Genomic DNA, 13,818 nt, shown 5'->3' with positions numbered 1-13,818 from the left:
AAACAAAGGCAGGGTGATTGGTAGAATAATAGAGCCTTCTTTACCTCCACCCCCACTCTCTCTCCATTGCTGCACCAACCAGGAAGCAGGCAACACGTAGAGTAATGAAGGCCTGCCAACTCGACCATCAGGCAGATTCTGGAGGTGAGGGGAAAAGAGAGAGAGAAGCTCCTTGTCTCATATCTGAAGAAGAGCTCTGTGTAAGCTCAAAAGCTTATCTCTCTCACCAGCAGAAATTAGTCCAGAAAAAAGATACTACCTCATCTTGTCTTTCTAATATCCTTGGACCAACATGGCTACAACACTGCATACCTTTTCCCTTACAGCAGTGTGGGTGATTGGGTTTCAGGTGTATTGGATATACTAAATAAAGGCCGATACAAAATGGAGACTTCAAGCTGGGGACAAAACCTTTTTACCCCTCTCCTGAGTGAAAAGAGGACAGGGAGCTGGTCTTCTCACCTGGCAATGTTCCTGGAGCTCTCCACTGTGTGCGTGTGAACCTTTCACCCTCTGAATTTTTGGTCTGTTCAGTCTTAGTAGGGTTAGACCTCCAGGTAGTATTTTAGTGTCTGGTAAATTTTTTAAGTCATGATCTAAAGGACCAAGAAAGGGGAGGTAGTTAAGTAATAGGAACAATTCCACTGTTTTCTATCATTGAAGCTTTGATCTTGAGTCAGCATAGTGAGGCAGGCATGTGTCTGAGATAGGCAGAAACATTCTGAAAAATGGGAAATGTATTTGTAAAGAGAGGGGAGAAAATAAACCACTATCCCTCATTTTTTTTTCTTCTTCTTCTTTTTTTTATCACCCCTGCAATGTTCACTTAGCTATAGTAGCTTCATTTGGGATTACTATAGAGGAAAACAACATCTGGTTCGGGGCACATTAAAATTATTTCCTGATTTCAATCTGTATGTTTTAGTATAATCTAATTGCAATTAGATGAAATGTTAATAAGAAATCTGATAAACTGCTTTCAGTATTATAAATCTGCTGTTGTGATTCATTAAATGCAAAATGGCTGATTTGGTGCCTGAATGAGATTTCATCTGGAAAAGACTGAGTCAGTGTCAGTATAGGGGAAGCACCTAGAAGACCTATACTGGATAAAAGGAATGTGTCCACTCTTTGTTACTCAAGATTGGAATTTAGGGGTGTTTTTAGATTCTGCAGTGCTCATATATGTGCATTTGTGGCCTCGAGCTGGTGCTTTGTACCTGATCAAACCTCATTATGTCACTATAATGTGACTTCACCCATTTTAAAACTCCATAGGTATCAATTTTTTAAGGTAATGTGACTAGTCCAGACTAGGGACTAATACTTCTATTTAAAAACACAAACATTTTTAAAATTAAGAGCATAAAAAGCATATTTAAAAACTCTAACTACTCTTTTCCTTACTTATAAACTTAAAAATCCTTGGAATAGATATTGTCCACAAATATTTTCTGCTGCTTTGAGATATTGTATGTCAAGTCTTAGACCAGAGAGAATTTTTAATCGGTCATAGACATCCTATTAATAGAACTTTATAACAAGTATTTGAATAATCTTAACCAGAGCATTGTGAACTTGTGTTAGTATGTCCTGGACACAGTTTAGGCAACTGTTCTTTTGACGGTTTAAATTTGTATCAGTTAGAATTTGAATTGATCCATTATAAACATTTTTTAAATTGTGACTTTGAATTGGGAGGATCTGATTTTTTGCATGGGTTGTTGGTTGCCAGACAAATAAGTTGGCATATTGCTTTTGAAAATACTGCGCCTGTAAGTTGAACCAACTGCCCCACCTCCCAAAGCCCGTGCTTTAGTTCTTCCTAAGAAACATTGGCCTTCACGGGTTTCAGCTCAGAATTTTGCTGTCTGTCTGTCCTCCCTTTCCTTGTCGTCTGGGATATTTCGACCAGCCTAGCTGCGTTGCCTTCCTCCTATTTCACTTCTGTACTGTCATGCTTGTATACTCTCATTCATTCCCCTGCTCTCCTTCCTTTCCTCTTCTGTCTCATTTGCCCCATTATCTTCCCATATCCTTTTTACTGTTATCACATTCTAACTCCTTTTCTCTCCATTCCTGTATCTTCCTTCCCTTTCTTCAGCTTCCTGTTCTCCTTCTCTCTTCCCATTTCTCTCCATCTGCCCAGGTCTTCTTTCTTCTCTGTTCTTCCTGCCGTCTCCCTCCTAACTCATGCTGAATTTTAAACTTTCAGGGTAAGGACCATGTCTTATTCTTGACTTTTGTAAGTGTCATATATGTATGAATGTTTAAATTGTACTAATCTCTATAATTTTTAGTCTAGATTTTTTTTTTCAATAATTTATACTCTTCCACTTTCTCTCTGGTCACTCAATAAAGACAATAAATAGTTATGTTCCCAGTGAGGTCTCAGTCTTTTCAGATACCAGTTGACAATTGTATTAACTCTTTCTCTTTTTCGTTTTAAGCACAACCTCAATGCTTGCCTCAGCCAAATACTTCAGCATTGGAAAAGAGCGAGGAAGAAACTGGCAAGATACAGAATGGCCATGCAGGTCTGAGTAATGGAAATGGAATTCACAATGGGGTCAAACATGTAGCTACAGATAATAGAAAATGTTCAGTTCCTGTTTCACAAAAAATGCACAGAAAAATTCAGTCCAGCTTGTCCGTCAACAGTGATAGCAGCAAGAAGAGTAAAATAAGCTCTGCATATTCTCAAAAACCAGGTTCTTCTCCTGAAGGTAAGATGAAATTCTTATTATAAAAACAAACAAACAAAAACAAACAAAAAACCCCACACCAAATCAAACACAGACTAACCAAAACCCATTTTCTCTCATAATTACACAATCAACTAAAAATAATTGAAGAGCATGGCTCATGCTCCAGAAGCAAATAGAAAAAATTATGATAAAACACAAGTTACTTCCCCAAAGGAAAATATTAAGTATTTGAAGGAAATTGAAGCAATAGTTGATTTCCTGCTTTCAAACATTTCTCTACCATAGTTGGATAATATTTTCAGACTGAATAGTTGCAATTCTAAATTGGCAGTGTCCTCACAAATACACCACAAATGATGTACAAGCATTGGTTTGGGAGATTAGTAAACATTTAATTCCTGTAATGGCAGATTCTCCCAGGGCAAGACTTGTTGCTGAAAATGTGCTGTTAGCAGATTTCCTGAGTTCCTGTGTGATCTGAACATCAGAAGTTAAAATTGGACCAGTGTTTTATTTTTATTTATTTATTTCTTTATCATGCATCACACTATATTTAGTCTGTAAATAATTCGCATGGAACAATTGCTTCTTACCCTCTCTTCCCTATGCACAGCTTAAATGAATAAAAGTAAAATTTTTCCTTATGTTTAGCTGTGTTTATTTTTCACTGCCCACAATTACTCTAATGGTCCCAGAGTTCCTGAGCCCATTTTCAATTCACTGCCTTTCCATTAGTATTAATATACTCAGAAAGCTTTTCTTCTGCCTGTTACAACAGGAGCTACGCTAGAAGCTCTCTTAGTTTTATTGATGTTGAAGCAGGCTTTCATGCACTGTTGTGGGGGGGAAGGTGGAACAGGCTTTAGCAGTCTGGGAACACAGGTAAAAACACAGAATCGTAGGGGACAGGGACTGGGGGGTAATTTTGTTCAGAGACATGGGGAAGACTCTCATTCTGGATGGGAGGAGAGGAGGCATAAGGAGGATTAAGGAGAAGAGGATCAGAAGATATGTACATGTCAGGCCTAAACCAAAGCCTGTTACAGCAGTGGAATGATTCCCTTTGACTTCAGTGGCCTTTCCTTTTGAGTGAAAGTGTGTAATTTCTTCAGGGGTAGAGTCACTCATACTGGTACTGTGGGGCTCATTCTGGTTACTGTGAATTTATTTTCATATGATATTTTCAACTACTTGCTATTATTCTCTGGTTACCCTCTCATTCTTTTCAAATTTACTGCCAAATGCACCATCTTGTGCTTTGCTAGACCCCTCTACTGCTTTATTTCATTTTAAATCCACTTCACCTCCCTACCCAATATTTTCCTCATACTCACTCATTTTTCATATTGTCTTTTTATGTGGCTCATGTGGACTGAACATTGCTGAGTTTAGAAAATCCAGACTCTTAAAAGGATATTTTACTATTCCTACAAACTGGTGCTCCTGTTGGTGGGTAGGGAAAAGTGTACAGTGTGAATTTGTAAGACTGTAACTGCTACTTAAGAAAGTCAGGTTATTGGCAAAAAATGAATCATGACTGGTGTTCAGGGGAAAACTGACTGCTAAGAGAGGCAAGTATAGCTATAAATTCCAGTTCAAGATTTAATGCCAATCATGGGACTAAAAGCCACAGTCATATTGGCATGATAACAAGTACCCTTTATTGACGACCTCTGCAAAGAATGAGGTTAGATACTAAATTATTCTCTTATCCCTGGCGGTGGTAACCCTGAGTCAAGGTTGAGGCACATTCACAGTGCACACGAGGAAGTTTGCTCTACTTCTGCCTGTGCTGTATAATTCCAGAATTACTACTATTTGAAAGTCAACACACTGATACAAGTGAAGAAACTGACTCACCACTTATAAACATAGAGGGTGTCAATTTTTTGTTGTTCAGTTTGACACCTCCAGGTTGCTTTTCAGAGATGCTAAACACCTGAGTCTCCACTTACCTAATTAAGATTGTGAATGCACTTATCCCCTCTGAAAACCAGGTTCAGTGTGTCTCAAACTGGGCACTCAAATTAGTGGCTATTTACCATGCAAAAAAATAAAAACTTGCATCAAGTTGTTCTTTTAACTGCCCATGTTTGCAGCGAGTCATTGGCATAGCTGAGAACATAATCGGAAAATCCTTTCTCTCAATTCTGTCTTCAACAGCTAATTGTAAATCTTCAAAATAAAATGGGCAGAAGTATTACCTTTTTTTAATTTAACACTAAACAACAGCAATTCAGGCCCTGAAATCTCTTATGAAGCATTGTCTTGTAACAAGAGTCTTATATGCAGACACAACTTCTCAGTAACTTAATTCTCTTTTCAAAATCAATTACAAAGCAAAATAAACCCTTCAGATGTGTGTTTAAATTGAGTCCTATTTTCCCTCCAGTCATTATGCTCCCATTTCTTGCCCCAAATGAAACTTCAGGGGATTCCCTGTAGATTTGCTGCTTTTTAGTTCAACATAGACCCTCAATACATTGTAAACACATAGAGCATGGAAAGTTTCAGTAATGACACATACTGTGCTGTGTATGCTTAGAAATGACACTGTATAGTTAGGATTGGATTGTGCAGTTTGCACAAAGGCCTGTGCAGGGGTGGCACAGAGCAACACTGCCTGTGGGGCAGCACCAGAGAGATCCTGCCTCAGCTATGCATAGTCTGTCTTGGGGAAATCAGGAGTAAAGTAAGTCCTGTCAGCCTTTTTTTTTTTTTCCTAAACACTCCAAGTCGACTGAACAGATCAAATAGAAGTGTCCTCCTGCTTGCCCCTTGCTTCCTCTATTGTTTACTCCCCAGAGGGAGCAAGGGGCATGCAGGAGGACCCTTCTGTATGATCCATTCGGTGGACTTCGGGTATTCTTTAAAAAAAAGCGGGGGGAGCAGAGAGGGCTTATTTTACTCCTCTTAGTTGTAGGGATCTCCCAAGTTACTTTGGGCTTAAACAAATGAGCTAAGCTCTACCTGACAGGGCTTAGAATATAAAGTAATTGTTCATATGTGAAAACATGTGTCTGTATGATATATAAAAATTACTATGGAACTGTTAGCACGTTAACTTACTGTTTTCATTGTTTGCGTAATTCTGCTTGATACAGTTGTTGCTTCACTTCACTTCATGTCACCATTCATAAGTTGAGGTAATTTCTTACTCAAGTCCCGTAAATTAAAAATACAGTACACTCCCTGTATAGTCAAATATAATACTGTCATGTATAATCTCTAGATACAGAATTATCCAACAGCTAAAATTGGACATGTTTAATTTGGTGCTTAATACTATGGTTTTTGGAGGTGAGAACATTTGTATTGGCTCTGAATAGTATGATCTAAGACAGCTGCTGAAATTGTTGCTCAGGTTCACCTGTTTTCAGTTTGAGTGCAGCATAGCTTTATTGTGTTGTAATTAAACTGTATGGAAGTATCAGGTGGTGAATACACATCTGTGAAAAATGTTACTTTTCTCTTGCATAACTTGGTTTATTCTGCATTGTGATCCTATGGTGGACACTTCTGCATCTGTGTCAAAAAATAGGATAAACCTGCTGGCAACTTTTTCAGCACTCAAGTAGTTTATTCTGCTGGAAGTGGAGGTGGAGTTCTGGAGACTGTTGGTGATGTTTGTATTAAGTCCCTATTATGCAGGAAATATTCCTCTTGCCCTCTCATCACTCATTTTGTTGATTAAACCCGCAAGTGGACACACTGGTACTGGTCATTTGAAATAATGCACAGGGAATAAATCACCACTTCAGAAAAGAACATTTATCTAGAGCAGTGGTTCTCAACTTTATTTGATCATGCTCCCCTTCTGTGTGAAGGCAGAGCTGAGAGTGGTGGCTGCTGGCCGGGCACCCAACTCTGAAAGCAGCACCCCGGCCAGCAGCAGCGGAGAAGCAATTTCAGCACTGCGGCTGGCAGTGGCACTGCCTTCAGAGCTGAGCACCAGGCCAACAGCCTCTGCTGTGCCTTCAGAGCTGGGTGCCCATCCAGCAGCTGCCGCTTTTGAGCTGCCCAGCTCTGAAGGCAGTTATGAAAATGTTACTCTTTCGTAACTTCTTATAGAAGGCTAGTTTGCTTATGATTAATCAAATGCATATTCAATCTACTTTAACTATATTCAAAGTAACAAATATAGTTAAACATACAAATATATAGGTTCACACTCCTCAGTGCTGTAACTAACATTGTACATTTATACACCTAGCAGTGGTGTGCACAAATTTTGAGCATATTTTCTAAAACCTTTTCATATTGTGAACCATATCTTTCCTAACAAAGATATTGTCTTGTGAACACCCCCTTCTCTCTTGTGCTCAATTGACAATCACATCACAATGATAGCAATTGTTTATGTAGAAAAATAATGTTAGGAAATGTTTGTCAGGTCAGGCATATGAGGCCTGGCTACTGGTATCACATATCCAGTACAACCTGCCATGCGTTTGAGTGCTTGGCGATGGGTGGGGGAATGCCAGCTACCTATTGGACGTTTTTGGACATTGCTTTTCATTCCATCTGGTGCTGCTGTCTTGCAGCTAGTTCTTGGTTGAACAAAGCCTGAACCAAATCCCCTATGGAGAAAACATCAAGAGGCTGGTACTGTAACTCAGCTGTGCCCTCTGGCATCTCCTGCAACTGTGCTGCCTTCAAAACATCTTGGGCCTAGTCAGTACTATGGAGAGGAGAGCTCTGGTTCCAAGTGTTAGTCTTCTTATTTTTTTTATTTCTGCCTAGGCATACACACTGAAGGTTCAATGGATGCCTTCTTCAAACTTGCTTGTTGGAATGTGAGGACAATGTGCATGGGCATGTCAGACAATCTAGAGGAGGTCATTGACTCTAGGATATTATGCTGTCATTGACAGAGAGCTGGAGAAGCTTGGAATCAACATAGCTGCTTTCTCGGAAATCAGAGTAGCTGACACAAGATGCATGACACCTTTTTCTGGCATGGAAAAAGCAAACAAGATCACTGTGAACATGGAGTGGGTGTTGCAGTCAAAAACTCATTAGAACCCACAGTCAAATGTGCCCTTGCAGCATCAGAACGTATCATATCACTAGAAGTATCTATCAGAGGTGGCTTTGCCAACACCACTAGTACAGGAAATGTTGGTTTAATCAATTGTAGTTACTCAGCCTGCAGAAAGAGTGTGTGCATGAGTGACAGGGATGGCACAGGAGTGGTATAATGTGCAGGAGTGGAAATGGCAGGGGGAAGAGGACAGATGTGGCTTATAAAGAAGGAGAAGGGCTGGTGTAAAGGGGGGAAAATATCACATTAGCAAGGATAAATGGAGGAAACTCAAAAAGGGATCAAGGTTGGAGTTCGCTGAAAGGGAGTAAAAATGAGTCAGAGAGACAAGAGCCTAGGGAACCCCAAGGAAGAGGCTCCGGTGAGCTTTAGGAAGATAAAAATCCAAATGAACCATGGACTGGGAAGAATGCAAAGATAATTTAAATAATAGTAATGACAGAAAATGAGTTGTTAATGAAAGAAGAAACCATGCTCTACTGCATACCATCCGCTGCAAACACAACAGAAACTCTCAAAGGGTAAGACAATACTTTGTATCTCTTGAAAATGTAATTTTTGAGCTACAGCTCAGAACTAAAGCTTTTTTGTTGGAAATATAGTAACTTACCTAGCTGAAGAGGGTGATGATTAGGTGGTATGTCACAGTGGTGACCATTGCACGCTGGGTTGACTCATTTTTTCCAAATACATGAATACACACTTGCTTTTACTAATTGAAATAGCCACACTGAAACTAAAAATGTTAACTTCTCTGTTAACTTTTCTTATGTTGATTCAGCGAAATAGTCTTTTGTGCAGATTGTTGGTAGCATTGTATTTCTTCTTCTTAAAGTAGCATCTCCATTACTGGAGGTTTGCAACCATGGTAGCCCATTCTGTATGGTCCTCTGCTAATCTTTTTGTGGATGAGTAGTACTGCATTTAACATTGTATTTAGTGTTCTTTATACTGATATTCCCAGATTGAGCTGTGCAGAACTCTTGCTTGGGAGCGCTGACTCTCTTAATTGTTTTCAGTTCTACTACATGTGGATAGGTTCTTCTTTGCAAACATACACTTTGAGGCCTGTATAAACAACTGGAAATGAGTAACTAGGTGAGAGTTTAGCCAGTGCCTCTAAAAGCCTTTCGCTACATAGGTAAAGGAGATATCAGTATTCACTGAGTAGACTTGGAAGGAACAGTGTCCAGGAGAGATTGGAATTAATGCCCAGCTGCATCATTGCCAGGGAATAGGTGGTGAAGAGGAACAGAGAGCAGATCAGCATGTACAGGGGAGCAAGGGAGAAGAGAACCAAGTAGCAAGAAAGGATATGTAGGGGGATGTCAGGAGACCAGGCAGCAGAGAACCATGTAAAGAAGAATGAAGGGAAAAAAGAAATGGAATAGATAGGAGGCAAGACATTTATTATATTGACAATAACTAAAAATATTTTCTATTGCTTTTCAGTCGAAGCAATTGTTATAGTTACAGTAGTGATGTTATAGGAGGGTTGCAGCCAGAGAAATTTGTGGGTGGAGCTTGACCCACGGTGGTAGCCCAGACTTCAAAGGAACACTGCTTGTGGTGGCTCTGGTCTGATGAAAGAATGGGAGTACAAGTGGCTGAGAAGATCATGTTAGAACAGTTCCTCTAAGTTTTCCTGCCCAGAGTATAGGAATGAGTATCCAGACACTGATCAGAGACTGTGAGAATCAGTGACACTGATCAAGAGCTATATGCTGACCATTGGGCCTGCGGGGAGGGGTACTCAGCCCAGCCACAAGCAACTCAGGTGACTGGAGGAAGGGCAAGAAGGGGTAATGTGAGAGAAACCTCCCTATCTAAGGGGAGGAAGACCAGCTGAGCAGAGCGCCTTCAGGTGTTAATGCTTATGGAGGGATGAGTAAGGAAGGAGGTTCCAGCCTGGTAAGAGGCTCCTTCACAGGAACACTGTTGAACCTGAGAGCACAAGCAGCCAAGACCCTTCCACTCTCAGGTAACTGCTTTGTGTGTGGGCAGCTAGGCAGTTTCTGACAGGTTTTCCCAAATATGGATTGCAAATATGGGTGGGTCTGTGTGGCAGAATCCAGCACCCGTAAGAAGAGAACAGAAAAAATGGTGGTCCCAGTGCAAGTTAATGGGATCAGGTCCAAGGCTTAATAGACTCAGAGTGTAATCAGATGATGGTCAAGAGGATACCAGGCTAGCATCAAGGGAGAGCCATTAGGTGCCACATTTCCACTGTGCATCCTGGGGGATATATGCCTCATACCCCACAAGGTAGGTGTAGGTAACAATTCAGAACCACACAGACATGGCCCATGTGGGGGTGACCACGAACCTAGCCTACCCTGTTATAATTAGGCAGGGCTGACAGTTTTGGGGAATTGATAGAAGTGGGCCCCAGGAAGGCCCTGGAGGAAGAAAGTGGGGAGTCTGTGGACACAATGGGAAGAGACCCATTTATAGCAAGACCTGGAACGATCACAGGAAGCACTTCACACTTATCTTATAGGCACTCCAGGAAGCCAGTCTGACAGCCAATTCTACTAAATGTCAATTGGCCAACCATAAAGTAAACTTCCTGGGATATATTGTGGGCAGAGGGTGGTTACTCCCATTGGTGGTGAAGGTGGGAGGTGGTTACTCCCATTGGGAAAGGTGAAGGCCTTGTCAGAATGCCCAATTCCTTTTAGAAAGAAACAAGTATGTCGCTTGCTGAGGCTAGCGGAATACCATAGGTAGTTCATCTCCTACTTTGCCACAGTTTGTGCCCTCTTAACAATCTCCAAGGAAGATTACCTCACCAAGAAAAATCTGCTGGACTCAAGCAACTGGCAAAGCCTTCCAGGTATTAAAATGACTGACCCAGGAACCTGTTTGGTTTCACCCCAAGTTCTCAAAACCTTGCATTTTGCAAATACATCTGACGTTGCTCTTGGAGCCTTACTGTCACAAGAAGTGGGGGAAAAGGTGGAACATCCTATCCTTTATCTTAGCAGGAAGTTGCCCCCCCCACAGGAAGTTGCCTATTCAGTGATGGAGAAGGAAGCCCTCACGCTAAAGTAGATTGTAGGTGTGCCTGTGGGGTCACCCATTCCAGCTGGTGATTGATCATACACCCCTACAATGGCAACAGTCTATGAAGAACCACAACTCAGAAATACTACAGTGGTATACATCTCTGCAAACATATTGCTTTAAAGTGCTACATGGAGTTGGCAGAGAGAATAAAAATGCAGATTTCTGTCTGTCAACACAAGTCCACCTGGCAAATCCAGAGCTGAGTGGAAGAGTGTACGAAGGGGTTTACAGACATTATGCTAAATCAGAGCAAGGCATGAGGAGCAGTACTAGATCAGGGAGGCCTGCCCCTCAGCAGGTGGAGGAACAGTTTTTAAAATGGTTTTGGTAGCCCAGGGACAGGGGGATGGTGTTATAGACCAGGTGTTATAGTGGGAAAAGTGAATACAGCATTGGCATGGCCACTCTGGAAACTGTGATCCATATTCTCTCCCACCCCGCACACACTAGGGTTACCACTTGGCTGGTATCTGACCAGCCTGGCTTTTTTTATATGGATTTGCCAGTTGCCAAAAAAATAATTTAACCTGCCAGGTTTTTATTTTTACCTGAGTGTAAAGATTTGCATTATCAACATAATACACTGGGATATCTAATGTTAAAAGTTAATATCCAGCTACAGATGCTGCAGTGTTCCCACTTCCTCAGTTTAAGTGATGACAGATCAAAACTGTTGAAAATACAGCAGCTGCCTGCCCACTACCAAACCTTTGGACTGATGAGTGGAATCACCTCAGTGTTGAAGTGGTTAAAAGTGAGCTTTGCATTAGACGCAACCTCTGCTATTCCTGTCTGGAATTCTACAATGCTGCCGTTAAAAATAAGAAATGGCTAGAAATGGCAAAATGAAATAGTAAATACAAATTCAAGAAATAGATTCAATGGATTTGTTTTATGTATAAAGTTCCAGAGCGTTCACATTCAAGTGTATAGATAAAATATAGACTCAATGCAGTTTGGGAAAAATAATCTCAATGATGATGCACACAAACAAAGCAGCTTGGATAAATAGGATCCCAGTGTAAAAATAAAAAATGGAGTTATCAGTCTTCTCTAGATGTGTTCTCTCTCTAGATACTCTAACTGGCTGTTGAGGGGGAGGGGGGTTGTGGAGTTGTCTTGTGGTTAAGTTGCAGTGGGCTTGCCTTGGGGGGGGGGGTCTTTTTTTTTTTTTTTGCATTTCAAAGGTGGTAACCCTAACACATACCTTTTGACCGGGGAGCCCAAGAGAGCAGGGGACATTGTCCCCCAGCACACTACACTGATATTGCTGAGCCTGTGACTGTGCCCCAAACAGAAGAGCCGCGGCCCATTAGGAAGTGACCTACAGGGATGTGCAATTTGGGGTGGACCAACAAGTGGTGTGGACACTGGAACTCCCCTTCAGGACCCTGGGTTGGGACCCTGGTCCCCCTCTATTCATGACAGAATACCAAGGGGAGGAGAGAGGATACACTGGAGGGAGAGGCATGCTGTATACAACCCGGCAGGACTCCATCTAGATCAGTATTTCTCAAACTGGGGTCGCCGCTTGTATAGGGAAAACCCCTGGTGGGCCGGGCGGGTTTGTTTACCTGCCCCGTCCGCAGGTCCGGCTGATCGCGGTTCCCATTGGCAACGGTTCGCCGCTTCCAGCACCTCCCATTGGCCTGCAGCGGCGAATCGCAGCCAGTGGGAGCCATGATCAGCTGGACCTGCGGACGCAGCAGGTAAACAAACGCGCCCGGCCCGCCAGGGGTTTTCCCTACACAAGCGGTGACCCCAGTTTGAGAAACACTGATCTAGATTCTAGACCGAGGCGGAGAGGGGATAGCTCAGTGGTTTGTGTATTGGCCTGCTAAACCCAGGGTTGTGAGTTCAATCCTTGAAGGGGTCATTTAGGAATCTGGGGCAAAAATCTGTCTGGGAATTGGTTCTGCTTTGAGCAGGGGGTTGGACTAGATGGCTTCCTGAAGTCCCTTCCAATCATGATATTCTATGACAGAGGAAAATTCTGGAGCCATTGCAAGGCCCGCTGGCTGTCAGACTATCAGGGCCTACCAATTACAGTAGCTTTGGTAGCTCTAAGTATTGGTAGTAGGATAAACAGAGGGAGGGAATACTGCAGATTCCGAGGTATCCTTATCTACTTTAAACTGGCAATATTTAAAAATTGTATCATTTTCCTTATCAGATTATGTGTTTCAAGAGCTCATATTCTGGGCCCTCGTGAAAGCTTTCTTTTGTTGCGCAAGGTTATATGCCTGTTTCTTTCAGGTAGCTTTTTAATTTTCCTGAAGAAGAGAAATGACTTTTGCTAGCTTTTAAAATGCTTATACTATCATGTGTCTTCTCATGTTTTGCATTTTTATATTTTTTCCCCAAACTAGGGAGAACTGTGCTGTGTATGTGGCCCGTTTGTATTTTTAAAATTCTAGTTCAGTATTTTGCTTAGGAATATTGAATATTTTCAAGGTGGTGTGCACAGCAGCTGCAGAGGGGTTTGTTCACATAGATAACAGGGTTTATGCTGTTACCTCTTGAACACCGCTCTGTAAATGTACACCATATCTCTATTTAATTTAATTATTATTATCATCATTATTTTACTTTTGCTCAGCTGGCTTCTCTTCAGCTTGTCTCTTGTTTGTCTCAGACTGCTGTGCTGCTTTGGTTGTGGCCTGTCTTTTCTGACAGTGCTCAGTGTTTATCCTTGGCTTTCCCCAGGTCTGCTCCTCCTATCTGCATGAGACATGTAACACCTGCTGAGACTTCTGTTCATCTCTCTGTATGGGCCTTGAGCAAACCCCTGCTGAGGACCTCAACTGCCACTTTGATTGCGGTTTTGCCCTTTTTGATTCTTGCTGCGAGACAGCAGAGTGCTTGGGAGATTTGTTTTGAGTTGTCTGAACTCTGTGAATATAGTTAGCTAAAAAGCTGACCAAGGTCAGCATTCTGTAAGTGAGCTTATTTACCATTACAGACATGAAAACCTTTTATCATATATGACCTGCCTGC

At 41.7% G+C, this 13,818-nt stretch overlaps 1 protein-coding gene across 7 annotated transcripts in view; it reads left to right on the top strand.

The window, feature by feature from the left end:
• Positions 1-13,818, top strand: part of MDFIC (MyoD family inhibitor domain containing) — a 156,035-nt gene that overhangs the window by 129,888 nt on the left and 12,329 nt on the right. For all 7 annotated transcript variants that reach the window (XM_045010789.1, XM_045010942.1, XM_045011007.1 and 4 more), the window contains one exon: positions 2,451-2,726. In XM_045010789.1, the coding sequence (XP_044866724.1) occupies positions 2,451-2,726 (276 nt within the window). The remainder of the gene's footprint in view (positions 1-2,450; positions 2,727-13,818) is intronic.

The sequence above is a fragment of the Mauremys mutica genome, chromosome 1 (genome assembly GCF_020497125.1).
Source record: "Mauremys mutica isolate MM-2020 ecotype Southern chromosome 1, ASM2049712v1, whole genome shotgun sequence".
Taxonomy (NCBI): Eukaryota; Metazoa; Chordata; order Testudines; family Geoemydidae; genus Mauremys; species Mauremys mutica.
Note: the sequence above shows the minus strand (reverse complement) of the source record. Positions and strands in the feature narration are given on the sequence as shown.